At 45.7% G+C, this 19,094-nt stretch overlaps 1 protein-coding gene across 2 annotated transcripts in view; it reads left to right on the top strand.

Moving 5' to 3' along the window:
* The window catches only part of NELL2 (neural EGFL like 2), a 482,922-nt gene that overhangs the window by 291,913 nt on the left and 171,915 nt on the right, over positions 1–19,094 (top strand). For both annotated transcript variants that reach the window (XM_062195104.1, XM_062195103.1), the window contains exons 11-13: positions 765–856; positions 2,839–2,941; positions 12,360–12,488. In XM_062195104.1, coding sequence (XP_062051088.1) covers positions 765–856; positions 2,839–2,941; positions 12,360–12,488 — 324 coding nt within the window. The remainder of the gene's footprint in view (positions 1–764; positions 857–2,838; positions 2,942–12,359; positions 12,489–19,094) is intronic.

Below are 19,094 nucleotides of genomic sequence, written 5' to 3'. Positions count from 1 at the left end.
AAACAAACAGCACAAAAGCACAGATCAGGTCAAGCCCTAGATGGGGCCTGTGCCCCATATGATGCTGCAGCGAGGTCCCCTTAGGGCAGCCCGCCTCTATGTAGGTGAGGGTCACATGGGCTGGCGGTCTGAACCATTCATTCGTTCACTGCACAATAAGCAGACAGTTGCAGCTGACTGAGCGGTTGTGTCCACTGTAAATACTTTGCAAGGTCAGGGGGGAAGAATGTGACATGCTATTCATTTTCACTAATGAAAAACATTTTTCCATTGACTACAGTTGTGTTTTAAAACTCTTTACTTGGGATGGAAGCGAGAGTGCCTCACAGTGAGGCCTCGCAGCGTCCTGAGTGGGACCTCCTAAGCCACGTTAAGTGGAGTAACGCTAGTGTGGAAAGCTGAAGCTGACATGGGCGCAGCTTCTTTCTGGCTGGCTGTCCCAGCACTCTGTAGTGGCTGTTTGCAGAGGAACTTGTCTTGTCTTGTGCTGCCTCTGCTGTTGTCCCATGAGCTGCCTGATTCTGCCTTGGTGGACCGGGTTGGATTCTGCCCTGTGCTGCCCCTGTCCTCTCTGAGCCTTGGGCGACTCTCATAACACGGACAGGTGTTTCTGTGTGCCTCCTGTACATTGCCCTGATGGGCCCAGTCATTCAAACACCCTGAACAGGGCTCAAGAACATGTGAAATGCTGTGATAAAAAGACCAAACACCTCTAACTGGTTTTTCCTCATAAAATAATATGTTTGTATTTTTTTATTCCAAAGCCATTTGCCAGTTTCAAGGAGGAACCTACTTTGAAGGAGAGAGAAGTACAGGCTACTCCTCCTCTGGAGTGTGCGTCTTGTATGAGTGCAAGGTAAGCGATTGGCCCTGGGCCTTCAGAATTGTGCCCATGATGCCTGCATGGTGTTCCTGTCTTCAGAAGCTCATCGTTTCCCAATTCTAGGACAGAGAAAACGTGAACTGTTAACTGTAGTTCAAATTAGATTCCTGTTATTTTTTCACGCATGTAAATTAATGATTGTAAATCTTTTGCCGATGGATACAATACTCTCCCATCAAATTCATGTTCTGTGAGGCTACCTTGTGCCATGTAAATTCAGGTCAGCTTGTGTTTCGCTGTTGTGAAGACCTTGGGGGGTGTGTGTCTGTGATGCCCGCTCTACTGAGCGTAGGTGACCATCTCAAAGAAATGAGTCTGGAAGGCCTTGGAGTTTCTCACCTGTGTGTGTGTGTGTGTGTATTTCACCAGAATATGTTATGTAATACTTAGAATTTACTGGGATAGTTGCTTATGGGATTTTAAATTTGCTAGGAAATCATTTAATTGTCTATTCACTGAGTTAGAAATCTGCATATAGGCAGCACTGCAGTGCTTAGTAAGTATAAGAAAAATAAATGCTACCTTTCATTTGCTCCAATGATAGGAACCCTTTTCTACTCTTTCACATTGTGCTGGATAGTAGAAATAGATTGCAAGCCACACACACAATTTTTATTGGGCTAAATTTGCTGTGTTTTGCCCATACATCCAAAATATCATCACTTCAGCATGGAGTCAGTGTACAGATCATGGATGAAGCTTGCCACTCTTTCATCATTCAGCCTTCAGAATCTTGTGTGCACTTCCCGTGGCCTTGTTCCATAGCCTCATGGAGCTGAAAGTAAATGTATACATTGACTTGGTAGAATCTATAGGACATTATAGATGAAAGTTGGGGACAGCTGTGGGATGTGCTTCGAGCTCTCGATTCAGTCTTTGGACTCCTGTATTTATACCTTGAGCTAATTGGCAGGTCTCTCTCACCGTGGTTTTCTGGGCTGTCAGTTCCAATCCCTGTGTCCCCATTTGTCTTTTCTTCATCAGTGTTGTGCCCTTGAAACAATGTCCTAGGGAGTCTGTGACTTCAACAGTGTTCTTGAAAATCAGATCCCTAGAAAAGAAGTCACTGTTGAGCCAAGAAAAGATTGGTAGTTGACACCACTGTGTACATGCCTCCTGCCACATTCTTGGTAAGAGACTATGGTTGGAGAAGGTCCTCTATGTAAATGAGCCAGTAAAGCAGATGCTGGTTAAAATAGGTTCATCTTTCTTAAAAGCAGTACTTACACGAATACATCGAAAGATCTCAGCTGTTGACCAGTAGTTAGAATGGAAGCCTGCACGTTTCCAGATGTTTTGTTGCATAGTGCAGCCTAGTTCATGGCCCTTAAGAGATGAGGGCTAGTAGCAGAGAAGCTACATGCTTGCTTCCTGGGCAGCGCCATGGCCATGGTTGGAAGCATCGTTTGCATTTTGGTTTCTCCTTGATAATGATGTAATCAGTTTTAGTTGCTAGAAGTATAATAATTTTATGCTGATTTCTTAATTCACTGAGTACCAACTCAGTGCTGGAAAACATGCTAGGCCATGTTCTTCCCTCACGTGCTTTGCAAGTCTTCTCCAGTATTCCATAACGGAATCACCTCTTTGTAACGAAGCTCTGTAGGAAAACTTTGACAGTGTTTGCAAAACCCAATTTTTTTGCTGTTCCTTTTCAAAGTGAGGGCCTGATGTTTGCCACAGCTGGCCTGTGGCCTTGCAGCTGTGCTGTGAAAGTAGCAGGCTCTCAGGGTTGCCTGGTGTGGCAGGTGGCCCTGCTGCAGTATTGGGCTCTGGGTCTCAGCATTGCTTGTCCATTCTACAGGCCTTCCTGTTGGGACCCGGTGCCCTTTCAAGAGTGCGCCCTTGACCTGTGCAGGGCTCCTCAAGATGACAGTCTTGTGTGCTGTATCTAGAAACTTCCTACTTAAGTCCTGCTCACAACATCTGAGGTCTTCCTTTCTGTTGTGCGACAGGATCAGACCATGAAGCTTGTCGAGAGTCCAGTCTGTCCAGCTTTGGACTGTCCTGAGTCTCAGCAGATCACCTTGTCTCATAGCTGCTGCAAAGTCTGTAAAGGTAAGACATGTGAATGAAGTAAGACTTTGGTGCCGAGTCGTTCCGTTACGCTGGGACAGGGATGCACGGAGATGTCTGTGAATGAATGAATTCCGAAGACCAGTGATGCCCCCGAAATGTCTGGCACACAGGAGATCATCGTGGGATATCTGCTGCAGTAACACCAGGGTGTGCTTCTGTGTGTCTGGTGAGCCTGTGTTGGCTCCGGACCTGTCCCAGTGTTCCTGAGTGCTGGCTCAGAGTCAGCACCGCTGCTGAAGACAGTTACACAGCAGGTGCGGCTGGTTGTTGGTTGACAGCTGCTGTTGCTTGCCAGCAAGTGTCTGTTGTTTTGTTTCTTCATTTCTCCTCTTTGTCATGATGTCCCAGTATCACTTACATTGTGATGACTCCTGACACCCTTCTCAATTCTGCTGTCCAGCACTCGTGGGTGTTGGTTCTGTGGAACTCGTTAAGATCCCCCTTCAAAGGGATTGTGTGCATCTTCTTGTGTGACTCCGAAACTGTGTGAATTCTACCCTGCAGGTCAGGACGGGGTCTTTATCTGCATCTCTGTGTCACCTGGTGCATCCCTGTGAAGTCCTTGGTGCATGAAAACTGCCTCATTAGAATAATCTTTACACTGTTGTAAAACAAAGTATCAAGAGAAAAAAAAAACCTATACAACAAATACCATTTTGTTTGCTTTTAACTAAATCTGTCAAAAAGTACATGTGAGAATACCCACTCCCATTCTTAGAATCTCACTTCTTTGGGAGGCTACTTGGGAATCACACAGTGGTGTGAAAACTCCTCTGCCCTTCCAGGAACTTCCACGCTAGCTCTTAGGAACTGGGGAGCCCCTCTGTGGAGAACCACGGCCAGACAGACGTGAAGTAAGGACTGGGGAGCCCCTCTGTGGAGAACCACGGCCAGACAGACGTGAAGTAAGGACTGGGGAGCCCCTCTGTGGAGAACCACGGCCAGACAGACGTGAAGTAAGGACTGGGGAGCCCCTCTGTGGAGAACCACGGCCAGACAGACGCGAAGTAAGGACTGGGGAGCCCCTCTGTGGAGAACCACGGCCAGACAGACGCGAAGTAAGGACTGGGGAGCCCCTCTGTGGAGAACCACGGCCAGACAGACGCGAAGTAAGGACTGGGGAGCCCCTCTGTGGAGAACCACGGCCAGACAGACGCGAAGTAAGGACTGGGGAGCCCCTCTGTGGAGAACCACGGCCAGACAGACGCGAAGTAAGGACTGGGGAGCCCCTCTGTGGAGAACCACGGCCAGACAGACGCGAAGTAAGGACTGGGGAGCCCCTCTGTGGAGAACCACGGCCAGACAGACGCGAAGTAAGGACTGGGGAGCCCCTCTGTGGAGAACCACGGCCAGACAGACGCGAAGTAAGGACTGGGGAGCCCCTCTGTGGAGAACCACGGCCAGACAGACGCGAAGTAAGGACTGGGGAGCCCCTCTGTGGAGAACCACGGCCAGACAGACGCGAAGTAAGGACTGGGGAGCCCCTCTGTGGAGAACCACGGCCAGACAGACGCGAAGTAAGGACTGGGGAGCCCCTCTGTGGAGAACCACGGCCAGACAGACGCGAAGTAAGGACTGGGGAGCCCCTCTGTGGAGAACCACGGCCAGACAGACGCGAAGTAAGGACTGGGGAGCCCCTCTGTGGAGAACCACGGCCAGACAGACGCGAAGTAAGGACTGGGGAGCCCCTCTGTGGAGAACCACGGCCAGACAGACGTGAAGTAAGGACTGGGGAGCCCCTCTGTGGAGAACCACGGCCAGTCAGACGTGAAGTAAGGACTGGGGAGCCCCTCTGTGGAGAACCACGGCCAGACAGACGTGAAGTAAGGACTGGGGAGCCCCTCTGTGGAGAACCACGGCCAGACAGAGGTGAAGTAAGGACTGGGGAGCCCCTCTGTGGAGAACCACGGCCAGACAGACGTGAAGTAAGGACTGGGGAGCCCCTCTGTGGAGAACCACGGCCAGACAGACGTGAAGTAAGGACTGGGGAGCCCCTCTGTGGAGAACCACGGCCAGTCAGACGTGAAGTAAGGACTGGGGAGCCCCTCTGTGGAGAACCACGGCCAGTCAGACGTGAAGTAAGGACTGGGGAGCCCCTCTGTGGAGAACCACGGCCAGACAGACGTGAAGTAAGGACTGGGGAGCCCCTCTGTGGAGAACCACGGCCAGACAGACGCGAAGTAAGGACTGGGGAGCCCCTCTGTGGAGAACCACGGCCAGACAGACGCGAAGTAAGGACTGGGGAGCCCCTCTGTGGAGAACCACGGCCAGACAGACGCGAAGTAAGGACTGGGGAGCCCCTCTGTGGAGAACCACGGCCAGACAGACGCGAAGTAAGGACTGGGGAGCCCCTCTGTGGAGAACCACGGCCAGACAGACGCGAAGTAAGGACTGGGGAGCCCCTCTGTGGAGAACCACGGCCAGACAGACGCGAAGTAAGGACTGGGGAGCCCCTCTGTGGAGAACCACGGCCTGACAGACGCGAAGTAAGGACTGGGGAGCCCCTCTGTGGAGAACCACGGCCAGACAGACGCGAAGTAAGGACTGGGGAGCCCCTCTGTGGAGAACCACGGCCAGACAGACGCGAAGTAAGGACTGGGGAGCCCCTCTGTGGAGAACCACGGCCAGACAGACGCGAAGTAAGGACTGGGGAGCCCCTCTGTGGAGAACCACGGCCAGACAGACGCGAAGTAAGGACTGGGGAGCCCCTCTGTGGAGAACCACGGCCAGACAGACGCGAAGTAAGGACTGGGGAGCCCCTCTGTGGAGAACCACGGCCAGACAGACGCGAAGTAAGGACTGGGGAGCCCCTCTGTGGAGAACCACGGCCAGACAGACGCGAAGTAAGGACTGGGGAGCCCCTCTGTGGAGAACCACGGCCAGACAGACGCGAAGTAAGGACTGGGGAGCCCCTCTGTGGAGAACCACGGCCAGACAGACGCGAAGTAAGGACTGGGGAGCCCCTCTGTGGAGAACCACGGCCAGACAGACGCGAAGTAAGGACTGGGGAGCCCCTCTGTGGAGAACCACGGCCAGACAGACGTGAAGTAAGGACTGGGGAGCCCCTCTGTGGAGAACCACGGCCAGACAGACGTGAAGTAAGGACTGGGGAGCCCCTCTGTGGAGAACCACGGCCAGACAGACGTGAAGTAAGGACTGGGGAGCCCCTCTGTGGAGAACCACGGCCAGTCAGACGTGAAGTAAGGACTGGGGAGCCCCTCTGTGGAGAACCACGGCCAGACAGACGTGAAGTAAGGACTGGGGAGCCCCTCTGTGGAGAACCACGGCCAGACAGACGTGAAGTAAGGACTGGGGAGCCCCTCTGTGGAGAACCACGGCCAGACAGACGTGAAGTAAGGACTGGGGAGCCCCTCTGTGGAGAACCACGGCCAGACAGACGTGAAGTAAGGACTGGGGAGCCCCTCTGTGGAGAACCACGGCCAGACAGACGTGAAGTAAGGACTGGGGAGCCCCTCTGTGGAGAACCACGGCCAGACAGACGTGAAGTAAGGACTGGGGAGCCCCTCTGTGGAGAACCACGGCCAGACAGACGTGAAGTAAGGACTGGGGAGCCCCTCTGTGGAGAACCACGGCCAGACAGACGTGAAGTAAGGACTGGGGAGCCCCTCTGTGGAGAACCACGGCCAGACAGACGTGAAGTAAGGACTGTCAGGGTTTTCACCCTCATGATGCCTGTTGAGCAGGCCTTGCTCCCAGCAAGTGAGGAATTTGATCTGAATCGGCAGTGCTCATGTCATTGGATTGGGACCCCCCAGTCATTTGAGTGTCCCGGGCAGCCAGATGTGGGCGTCTATGCTTCCCTAACTCCAGCGCTATCAGTGTATGACTTGGGGACTAGTGAATCATTGGGTCGGGTCCTGGCCCAAGCATTGGCATTTCTTACAAGCCTCTAGGTGTGTTTATGCTGTGGTAGGCAGGGCTGTACTTAGGGCCTTATCCGTGCTACCTCACAAAGTGCCCCAAACTCCAAGGCTCACAACAGCCACCTTTCCCTTACCTGTATCAGTGTTCTGTGTCAGGGTCTCAAACAGAGCAAGCTAGGTGATCCCTCTCCCCCATGCTTGGTGCAGGTCAGCAGGAAACTGGGCGGAGCTGAAGGCCCCAGTTCTCTTGGGCCTTGTGCTGCACTGGCTGGAAGGCTAGCAGGGCAGGGCCTCCCTCCCTCTCCTCCTGTCAGAACTTTTCCCCAAGGGCTCTCCATGAGAATAGCAATCAGAGCTTTCTAGGAGTGGCTCCAGGCTTTTACAGATGGGGTTTGGGACTGGCACAGCAGCACTTCCACCATATGCCATGCCATGTGTCATATCCGTCACAGCCCAGGGCAGGGGCAATAGATCCCACAATTGATAGAAGGAAAACTAAAATATTAAGACCACCTTTAATCCACTACCAATGTCCAGGGGCTGCATGAGACTGGGCAGCCCAGTGACATAGATTAATTTAGGCTCGAAAGGAAGAGTTTGGCCAAGAAGTACAGATGGAGTGTTTTCAGGTGTCAACAGATGCCTTGACCACGCCCATTTCTTTTCATAAAGGCCCTAATATATTACAAAAAGCAAGGTGATAAGTGGAAAAGCAACCTTCACAAATTGTGTGATACGTAAATTATTTACTATTTAAAATTAATGTTTTTACATTGCAAGATTAAAAATACAGTGGCAGAGTTTACCATGACCTGTTTCCCTTTCTACCTGAGTTTCTAAAACTGACTTTAATCAGATCTTGGTATCATCATTAAAAGCAAACAAAAAACCCTGATAAATTCTTATTTTGCAGCCAGGATTGTGATCTGCTGGCCCAGATAATATGCAAACTGAAATTGGACAAGTTGACCCTTCTTGAAATGTTTAGCTCTATTTATAATAAGTGTTGCATCAGTCTGTTGCTTCCAATTAACAGAATAAACAATTTGAGTTCTCCTGGCCTCCTCTGACTTTCACATTGCAAAGAAAAAAAAGTCAAGTTCTCTTGGCTTGAATGTTGACTCAACTTCTACACATGTGTTGTGACAAGTCCATTTGTAGTAAAATTGGCCTCCAATTTCCAGGCCTGTCTAGTTAGTGCTGGAGATGTTAGTTCACACCTGAAAGAGTAAGTTTTTGAAGCAGAGTTGTTAAATACACCCGTGGGCAGAGCGCGGCAGGAAGCACTGACTTGCCCACCAGAGGCTCGGCTCCTGGTTGAACCACGCTACGTACTGGAATGAGGCTCCTAGTTGCCAGGCACCAAATCAAATCAAACTAAGACTGCTTCTCCGGTGCCCTGAAGCTGACTGGCTTCTGCTGTAGCAGAAAAATGGAGCTGGAAAGGTTCGCACTGCTTTCTTAGAGGCATTACAAGAAAGGCATTGCACTGGCATTTTCTTTCTGTGTTCATCCGTAAACAGGACATCTACTTTGGGAAATACTAGGATAATTCATTTTCTTGCAAACAGCCCTTAAATAACTTAGTGTTCTTTCATGTGCAAGTGATGGAATACCCAACTTATTTGGCTCACCCAAAAAGTCGAATCTGTGAGCCTCAGTGAGTAGAGAGTAAATCATTCTCAAGTGCAGCACTGATGAGCTCTCAAAGCCTGCCTCTGCCTAGAAGCTTCCAGAGTCCCCTCTGTTTTCAGTGTGTCAGTGTTCCTGCATAGACCCCTGGCATTCCTGTGCATATGGTCACCATGGCAGTCAGGTAAGTGAGAGGATAGATTCAGGATCCTCATGAGTTGAACCAAAGTCTCAGAATTGAGTGTTAGTGGTCTTTGTTAACTTGACCTGGGTCACGTCCCCTGGCCTGAGGAAATGGCCGTGCTCAGGCCTATGAAATGCATTGACTGGTGTGGCTGCATCTTGGGTGAGGGTGAGCCTGTGTCCCTGTGGGCACTTGGGTTGGCAGTAAGGATGAGTGGTTTACCCAAAGCATAACTAAGTCATTTTTAACCCAGAGAAACATGGCATAGACATCTGGTGTCAAAGACCCGTGAGGATTAACCACACAATTTTTTTTTTTTCCTGATAATTATGTGTTACTCTTCTGTAGTGTTCGGACTATCTTTTATGTGTATTCGACATCACTCGTTTTTCAGTTATACAAATGCATATTTACATTTTAAAGAGTAATCTGCCCTTAGGCAAGCATGGGTCTTCATGTAAATTTGTACAGCTTACCAGTGACATAGAGAACTTAGTATCCTCGTGGCTAAAATGCAAAGGAGGGGAAAAAAAGATAGGTTTGGTTGTATTGACTAATTCATCCATGTGTCACAAATAATAGAATTTGCTGCTGTAATATGGATTTTCACATAGTTGGTTTTACCTTATTAGTAATATTCTTAGTAGTTACTAGCAAACGCTATACTGTTAGAGTTTTGCATACAGGATCTCATTTGAATATCACAGTTTTGAAGGTAGTTATTACCCTAATTTTACAGGTAAGTAAACCTGAAGGCTTAGAAAGGTTGCTTACATAGCTAGTAAATTTACACAACCAGGAATTGGCTGAGATGAGACACAGTTTGGATGTAAATTCGCTTTTGCCAACTCAAAAAGTCAAGTCAGATGACCAGAAATTGAGCTATGAAGATAGTAGGATTTTGTGGTCAGCTCTTAATTTGATTTCTTGAAGCCACTCCCAGGAGATGAGAAGCAGCCTGTCTCCAGTTGAGTCGAGATTCCCACCCATCAGTGGTCAGCCTCTTGACCCTGGCGTTTTCAGCTAAAGATTAAAATAACCGTTAGAGTCATTCAACTGTCGTGTGTTTCAAGAACAAATTAAAGTGGCTGTCTAACATTGTTTAATGTAAATGAGAATTTGGTTGGCTGGAATTTTTAGTTTTCAGTCTTTGTGTTAAAAAAGTAAAAACCATGTGATAAATAACGCACTTTCTCATTTTTACCGCTAACAAGGGACGTGGGGTCAGGCCTGATCTGAGAGCTGGGGACCCTGCGGCGAGCTGCGCCCTGAAGAGAGGGAGCTGTCCCAGTTACTTAGGCCCAGCTCTGGGGCCGGGGGTGTCATGGCATGGCATATCATAGGGCAAAGATGACGCTGGGAAGACCCTGAAAAGTGGGAAACGAGAAGACTGAAGGTGCAAAGCTGAAAGGCAGTTTTTCCAAACAAACCCAAGAAAGAAAAATAAAAATGCCTCAGCAATGGCTCCATTCCTCCTCATAGTCTCTGCACGCCACCTGAGAGGGAGAATTGTACGGAGATTTGACAGGGCCTGGAACTGCATCTCTCCCTCTCTGTGTCTTTTAAGGAGTGAGCTATTTTTAAAAAGTAACCTGGTTTTGATTTGGAATAATATGAAGTGGTATCTTGAAGCTTCTTTGCTTTAGGTCAACAATGTGCTGACCTACTGGGACAGGCAGTGATGGTGACTTTTTAGGCGAAATGGTTTCCCATGGTTATGAAATACGGTCACAATTTAGCTACCTAAAGAAGGAACAAACAAAACCCTAGGAGGAAGTCAGAGTTTCAGAGTTTATTTATTTATTTGAAAGTCAGAGTTACAGAGGGAAAGAGAGAGACACAGAAACAGGAGAGAGAGAGGGAGAGAGATCTTCCACCCACCACCGGTCTACTCCCCAGATGGCCACAAGAGCAGATATTGAGCCAGGCCGAAGCCAGGAGCCTGCTCCAGGTCTCCCATGTGGGCATCAGGGGCAAGCGCTTGATCCATCTTCCACTGCTTTTCTCAGGCCATTAGCGGAGACATGAACCAGCGCCCACAGGGGCTGCTGACGCTGCAGGCAATGGCTTTACCTGCTAAGTCCCAACGCCTGCCTCAACTTTTCTTCTTCTTCAGGATTGTACTTCTAAATGGGCGGCCTTCACATGAGAATTTAGATGTGAGGAATCTATTTTTCTGGCCTGATACATCTGTATTTTATTTTTGTATGTATTACTAATTAATTTGATTTTTTCTATCCCTTTTTAGTATCAACATTGCATTTTTTTCAACATTACTTGTCTTAAAGCTTATTGAGTTCTGATAATATTTAACTACATTTCATAGTTGCCTTTAGTGGGGGCTTTGCTGAACTCTGGGGTGATATTTAAAATAGTGCAGACTATTCCAGTCAGTTGGTGTGGACACCCACTTTGTTATACATGAGACAGACCAGTGTAGAACCTCTGTCTTACAGTTTTCTCAAGTGAAAGTCGTTCTTGCTAGGGTGGATGAGTCCTCATTTCTTTGATACATGAGCAGAAATGCTAATCAATCAGATAATAGAAAACTAGATAGATGAGTCCTCATTTCTTTGATACATGAGCAGAAATGCTAATCAATCAGATAATAGAAAACTAGATAGATAAGTTAGGCCCCGGGCAATTTAAAATTGGTTAAATGATATGGCTCACTTGGCTAATCCTCCGCCTGCGGAGCCTGCACCCCGGGTTCTAGTCCCGGCTGGGGTGCCGGATTCTGTCCCAGTTGCTCCTCTTCCAGTCCAGCTCTCTGCTGTGGCCCGGGAAGGCAGTGGAGGATGGCCCAAGTGCTTGGGCCCTGTACCCACATGGGAGACCAGGAAGAAGCACCTGGCTCCTGGCTTTGGATTGGCGCAGTGTGCCTGCTGTAGCAGCCATTTGGGGGGTGAACCAACGGACTCTCTCTCTCTCTCTCTCTAACTCTGCCTGTCCAAAAAAAAAAAAAAATCATGTAATTTTCATGAAATGTGATCCTTGTGTTGGAGTTGTTCATTTCAGCATCTGTGAAATCTTTGAACAAGGAATGCAGATAGGAGAAAGAAGCCTAAGAAATTGTACAGGGTTGGTGTCATTGTTTATCAAACGTTCCTTTTTCTCTTCTCTCATGAAGATTGGGGGGAGTCTTCAAAATCTAATCAAATTTTTTTTCTTCCTTTGAGTGGAGAAACCTTGCCTTGTGGATTTCCAGAGAAAATTAAAGTGATATAATGTTGACTTTTTAGCAGCTGTAGCAATTTTTTTAAACATGTGACACTGCCTGCTTTATTCCTTAAATACATGAGGAGCACATTTTGCAGGGCCTGATCCTCACTGCCTGTGGGAGTGGCTGCTTCTCCCATTGCCATCTCCTTCTGCATTGTGTGTCTTCCTTTATGGGGAGCTCTCTCTTTGTTCAGATGTATGCAGAGCCATAATTATAATATTCAGGACAACGTAGCGTATTCACAGCCAGAAAACAAAGAAGACATGAAATTAACTGAAGTGGAGTTAACCGAGGTAAACACACAGATGGACATTTTGGTCCCCACAGCGTGTGACTTGTCTATAAATGTTGAAGACAGTGATTTTTTTAAAATCACTTAGTAGCATCAAAATTAAATGAGAATATTAAGTCAGCAGAGTTTGTTTGCTTTGTCCCCGTTGAATGTTTCTCGATACATGTCTGTTTTCCTTGCAGGTTATGACTTCTGCTCTGAAGGGCACAGCTGCATGGAGAACTCCGTGTGCCGCAGTCTGAACGACAGGGCTGTTTGCAGCTGTCGAGACGGCTTCAGGGCTCTGCGAGAGGACAGTGCCTACTGTGAAGGTAGTCCTTGCCATGCACAGTGCCTGCAAAATGTAGTACTTGCCCAGGGTGTCAAGTTGATGGGCCCATTGAAAGCAGTGAATTTAATTTGAAGCATATTAATCAGCTAAAAATAATTATCTTTCAAATTACAATTTTTCAGCTATCTGCTATATGTCAGACTGTTAGGTTAATATGGCTGGTTTCTTGAATTAGAACAATACTTCCACTGTGAAATTGCCTTCCTTTTTTTCATAATTAGATATTCAGATAGCTCACATATTGACATGATTACTGTGGCTTGCAGTTAGAACTGTAGTGAGATTTTTCAGACAATGTTGTGTAACAAAGGCAATCAATTAACAGGAAGATAAAGTGCCTACTGCTATTTTTGTTTGCTTCTCCAAGTGATCTCCGTGGTTGCAGTTGTGCGCCGTGGTATTTAGTAAATAGCTCCAATGGAGTGAATCATTACACAGGGACTGCTAACAGTCCTAACTAACATCTAAGGCAGTTAATTCTCTCGTGGTACAGTCTGGATGTATGATTAGGCCCACTCCATTCATGCGTGTTCCAGCTTGGCTGTTCCATTGTTTCCCTGAGCAGTGAATAGGTATTAAACTGATATTTTCTGCCTTAAATACTGGTACTCAGATTCAAGTTGATCTCTGGATCCACTTATTCCTTTACAAGTTTCTCATGTGGTCCTGAAGGGACCCATTCTGTCTGCTAAAGGAAGAACTCATGGTTTTCTTCCCCATTCATAATGCAGCTTTATTTTAAATTCCACATTTAAAAATACGGTAGTAAGATATGGGTTCTTACCTAATGTAGAAGTGAACTTTCTTAGTAGAATAACATTTCCACCATGGTATTTGAGAATTGTAATGTGTAATAAGTCCCACTAATGTTAACAAGTATAATAAGAAACCACATGGTACACATTCTAGATGCCTCTTAATTTATGAGTATCTTGTGTTGGGCTTCTGCTCTTGTTGTTAACAATTAGTATATTCACTAGTATAATAAATGGTTACTAAGTGCCTATAGTATACCAAGCACTTCTTGAGTGTTTGGGCAATAAATAGTGACCAAGACTGTACTCAGCTTTACATTCTAGAAGGGTGACAGAGCACTTTACCATAGAAATAGAGAAGATCATTCCAGGCAGGGAAAGTGCTAGGGAGAAAGTGAAACAGGATGGTGTGCTGGGGACGCACTGAGGATTCATTTAGATGGATCGGTCAGCACATAGGGCTGTACCAGGGAGTGTGGTGGTTGACCAGAGAGCTGATCATAAGGAAACAGGCATGGAAAGACATGGGACCAAGAACTTCAACAGGAAGGAATAGGAGGAAAGGTCTGGAAAGAAGAGCAGTGTGATGGGTTACGTGATTCAGAGGCTATTGCAGGACAACCGAAGGTCATTACAACTTTCGTGGATTCTGGACTTATGGGTTCTGCCTTGTGCTTCAGGAGGGGAGTGACATACTTAGACTTATGTAGAAAAGGGTAACTCTGGCTGCCAAGTGATAGATGAGCTACGAGGTGGGTGTGGAGGAGAGAGCAGAATGTCGACAGACAGACTTGTTGAAAGGCCACTGAGTAGTCCAAGAAGTGATGCCAGTGGCCTTGGGTGGGAAGGTGGAGGTAACACAGAGGAGGGGCATGTCCATGGCCTGCTGTGAATGGAAGACCTACAGTATTCATGGACAGTTTATCATGGAGGAGGACTGAAGAGGAGTCCAAGGGTTTATTTATGATTTATTTATCTATTTAATAGAAAGAGTCAGACAGTAAGGTAGAGAGAGCTCCCATCCACTGGTTCACTCTCAAATGCCCTCAACAGCCCCCAGGAGCCAAGAATGTAATTCACATCTCCCATTGCACTTGACAGGAGGAACCCAACAGCTTGAGCCTTCACTTGCTTCCTCTCATGGTCTTCAGTAGCAGGAAACTGGACTCAGAAGTCAGCGCTGGGCATACAACCAAGGTCCAATAAGAGATGAGGGCATCTTAATTAAGCTAGATACCTGCTGATGGTGTTACTTTTTTGTTTTTCAAGACAGGAAAGAATTTAAAGAAAGAGGCCAGAGATTTAGATTATAATAATTGTTTAAAATATCTATCAGTGAAACTGATTTTCTGAAACACAAATTGGCATTTTTCATCTTAAATTCATTTTACTGAACAATGTCTTGCAATACGTATCATTTGAAAATTTAATTTTAAATGTCCCAAGATGGTGGTATAGCAACAGGATGATTCGAGTCACACAAGGCAAAATAGATAGTTTAAAAAGGAGAGAAGATACACACTGGAGATAGAGCCATGAGAAATTTGCAATGGGAAGCCTAAGAGAACAACAGAGACTGGGAAGGTCAACACTGAAAGAAAAAATAAGAAAGGGAAATGGTGGAGCCTTGGACCAGGGGGTTTGGCGCTAGCCCCTAACGGACCAGGTGAGATGAGAAATCCCGGGTCCACAGAGCTGCAAATAGCAGTGGGAGGCAGAGCTTGGTGAATTGATTTTAAAGTTCCATGTGAGAAAAAAGAGAAGATCTAGAGGAACAAAGAGGTCAGGCACCCCCCTTGCCCACTACCCTCTTTTCCCTCCTCCCTCCCTTCTTCCACCTGGACCTGCAGTTGGCTGGAAGAAGCCATTTTTGTTTGTTGACATTTTCAAATATAAGCAGAGAAATGCCCCCTTTGCCTCCTGAGGACATGCCCAGCAATAGTGGAAACCACCTCACCACACCTTCCACGCAGGAATAAGTACCACAACATTTCAGAAGAATCTGTTCCCTACCACACAAACTGTATTACAAGAAGTCCTGAATATTGAAAACACGAGCCCACTCCATCCACCATTGAGAAGAGAGCCAGGCTCCTGTAGGTGGGGCTTCATGCAGTGGAGCTCATACCTGCCTCCACCACAATTCAGAGGTGAGCTGGGTTCCGGTAGGTGCCGCTCCATGCTTCCACTTCACTTTCAATGCACAGACACATAGCAGCTCGTAACGGTGGGAAACCTCACCACAGATTAGAGGTGCAGTTTGTTAAGCAGGGTGGTATAATCCTGAACATACCAGAAACTAACACCAGGGTGTCCTATAACTGTGAGGAAAAGGGTAGGTCACACCAACAGAAGTGAACAACCTCTTCTAACCAGAAAACCAGAGGAAAGCTACCATACCCCATGGGGGCTGACACTGGATACCTGCGCCACCCTGGAATACTGAACTGAGGACCCAGGCCACATCCAGCACACACCTCTTGGAACTCTCTGAAAGTATAGTCATCCCACTATGTCACAGAGACACAAATTAAAGAGAAAAGCAACCACACCAAAAAAAAAAAAAAAAGAAAAATACACAAATGCTAAAAAACAAAGGAAAAACCCTAAATAAGAATAAGGAAGCCTCTATGAGCCCCGAAAGGAACAATGCAACACTTCAGGACAAATTTCTGGAAATAATACAGTCAGACCAAAAATAAATAAATAAATAAAAATAGAAGAAATGAGAAAACTTAAAAACATTGTTGGAGATCTGCAAGATACTGTCAAATGACCAATGTAAGGATCCTGGGAGTTCCAGAAGGTGTGGAAAGAGAGAAAGGATTATAAGGCCTTAATGAAATAATAACAGATAACTCCCCCAACCTGGAGAAAAGAAGAGACATCCAAGTACAGGAAGTACAGAGAACTCCCAATAGACACGACCTGAAAAGATCTGCAATACAACACATTGCAGTAAATCTCTCCACAGTGAAACATAAAGAAAACATTTCAGAATGTGCCAGGAGAAACAGCAAATCACATTCAAAGGACCTGCAATTAGACTCACTACAGACCTACAGAAACCCTACAGGCAAGGAGAGAATGGCAAGATATGTTCGAAGTCCTAAGTGAAAAAAAAGTCAACCAAGAATACTATATACTCTGCAGAGCTGTCATTTATGAATGAATAAGAAATAAAGATCTTCCAAACCAAACAGAAATTGAAAGAATTTGTGACTACCTGCTGAGCCCTACAAAAATTACTTGAGGATGTGCTACACACAGACAAAGAAATATCACTAGGAGAGAAAATGAACACAGAAAAAGACCCAATAAAAGTAAAAGGGAAACCTAAAGTAAAAAAATAGGACTATTAACAGAAATACGGCAGGTCAAAGACAGTACCTAACAATAGTCACCTTGAATGTAAATGGTCTTAACTCTACAGTTAAAAGACACAGACTGGCTGAATGGATTAAAAGAGAAAACTAATCTATTTGCTGCCTACAAAACACATCTTACCGACAAAGAGACACACAGACTGAAAGTGAAAGGATGGAAAAAGATACTCCATGCTAACATAAACAAAAGCTGGTTTGGCCATCATAATATCAGACAAAATATACTGTAGCTCAATAACTATTATAAGAGACAAAAAAGGGCACTATATAATGATTAAAGGATCAATTCAACAGGAAGATGTGACTATTATAAATGTATATACACCTAACACAGGGAATCTGGCTATCTAAAAGAAATGGATTTAAAGGGAGTTATAGAATCCAATACAATAGTAATGGGGGACTTGAACGATGGACAGGTGACTCAGACAGAAATTCAACGAAACAACAATGTTAGTTGACATTGTAGATCAAATGGATGTAAGATATCTATAGAGAATTCAACCCTGCAACCACAGAATACACATTTTACTCACCAGTGCATGGAACTTTGTCTAGGATTGACCATATGCTAGGCCATAAAGCAAGTCTCAGAAAGTTAAAAAAAAATTGAAATCATACCACTCTGACCACAGTGGAGTGAAGCTGGAAATCAGCAACTCAGAAACTCTAGAGAGAATATATGCAAATACATGGAGACTGAGCAACATACTCCTGAATGAAGAGTGGGTCACAGAAGAAAAGACAAGCAAAATAAAATAATTCCTGGAAACAAATGAAGACAATACAACATTTCAAAACATCGGATACAGACAGTGCTGTGGCTCACTAGGCTAATCCTCCACCTGCAGCACCAGTACTCTGGGTCCTAGTCCCAGTTGGAGTGCTGGTTCTGTCCCGGTTGTTCCTCTTCCAGTCCAGCTCTCTGCTGTGGCCCAGGAAGGCAGTGGAGGATGGCCCAAGTGCTTGGGCCCTGCACCCGCATGGGAGACCAGGATGAAACACCTGGCTCCTGGCTTTGTATCAGCGCAATGTGCAGGCCATGGCGGCCATTTGTGGGGTGAACCAACGGAAGGAAGACCTTTCTCTCTGTCTGTCTCTCTCATTAACTGCCTGTCAAAAAAAAAAAAAAACACTCATGGGATACAGCAAAAGCAGTGTTAAGAGGAAAGTTTATAGCATTTGGAGCCTATACAAAGAAATTGAAAGGCACCAAATAAACAAGCTATCAGTACATCTCAGGGACCTTAAAAAACAGCAAACCAAACCCAAAACTAGTAGGAGAAATCATAAAATTAAAGAAGAAATAAAGAACATTGAAACCAATGAAACAATACAAAAGATCAGCTAAATGAAGAGCTAGTTTTTTGAAAAAATAAACAATTGACACAGCATTGGCCCAGCTACCAAAAAAAGGAGGGGTAAGACCCACACTGACAAAATTAGAGATGAAAAAGGAAATATAACAACAGATACCACAGAAATAAAAAGAATGACCAGAAATTATTATAAATAGCTGTATGAAAACAAACTGAGAAACCTAGAAGAAATTGATAGATTCCTGGACACATATAACCTACTTAAATTGAGCCATGAAGACATTCGATAACCTAAACAGACCCGTTACCAAGACAGAAATTGAATCAGCAATAAAAATCCTCCCAACAAGGAAAAACACAGGAACAGATGGATTCACTGCTGGATTCTACCAGACACTTAAAGAAGAACTGACTCCAATTCTTCTCAAGTTATGCAAAACAATTGAAATGGAGGGAATCCTCTAAAATTCTATTAAGTCAGCATCACCTTAATTCCTAAACCAGGAAAACACACAACATAGAAAGAAAACTATAGACCAGTTTCGCTGATAAACATATATATAAAAATCCGCAACAAAATTCTGGCCAAATTCAACAACATTCACCTGGACTGAGTGGGATTTATCCCGTTATGCAGTGATGGTTCAACATGCATAAGTCAAGCAATAGGATACATCATATTAACAAACTGAAGAACATAAACCATGTGATTATCTCAATGGATACAGAGAAAGCATTTGTTAAAATACAACACTTCTTTATGATGAAAACTGTGAGCAAATTGGGTTTAGAAGGAACAGTCCTCAACACAGTCAAGGAAATTTATGACAAACCCATGACCAGCATCATATTGAATGGGGAAAAGTTGGAAACATTCCCAGTGAGATCTAGAACCAGACAAGGATACTCATTCTCACCATTCCTATTCAATATAGTCCTGGAAGTTTTAGCCAGAGACATTAGGCATAAAAAAGACATCAAAGGGATTCAAATTGGGAAACAGGAAGTCAAACTATCCCTTTTTGCAGATGACGTGATTCTATATGTAGGGGATCCAAAAGACTCCACTAAGAGACTGTTGGAACTCACAGAAGAGTTTGGTAAAGTAGCAGGATACGGAGTCAAT

The sequence above is a fragment of the Lepus europaeus genome, chromosome 6 (genome assembly GCF_033115175.1).
Source record: "Lepus europaeus isolate LE1 chromosome 6, mLepTim1.pri, whole genome shotgun sequence".
NCBI lineage: Eukaryota > Metazoa > Chordata > Mammalia > Lagomorpha > Leporidae > Lepus > Lepus europaeus.
The sequence above is the reverse complement of the archived record's forward strand: the minus strand, read 5'-3'. Positions and strand labels throughout refer to the sequence as shown.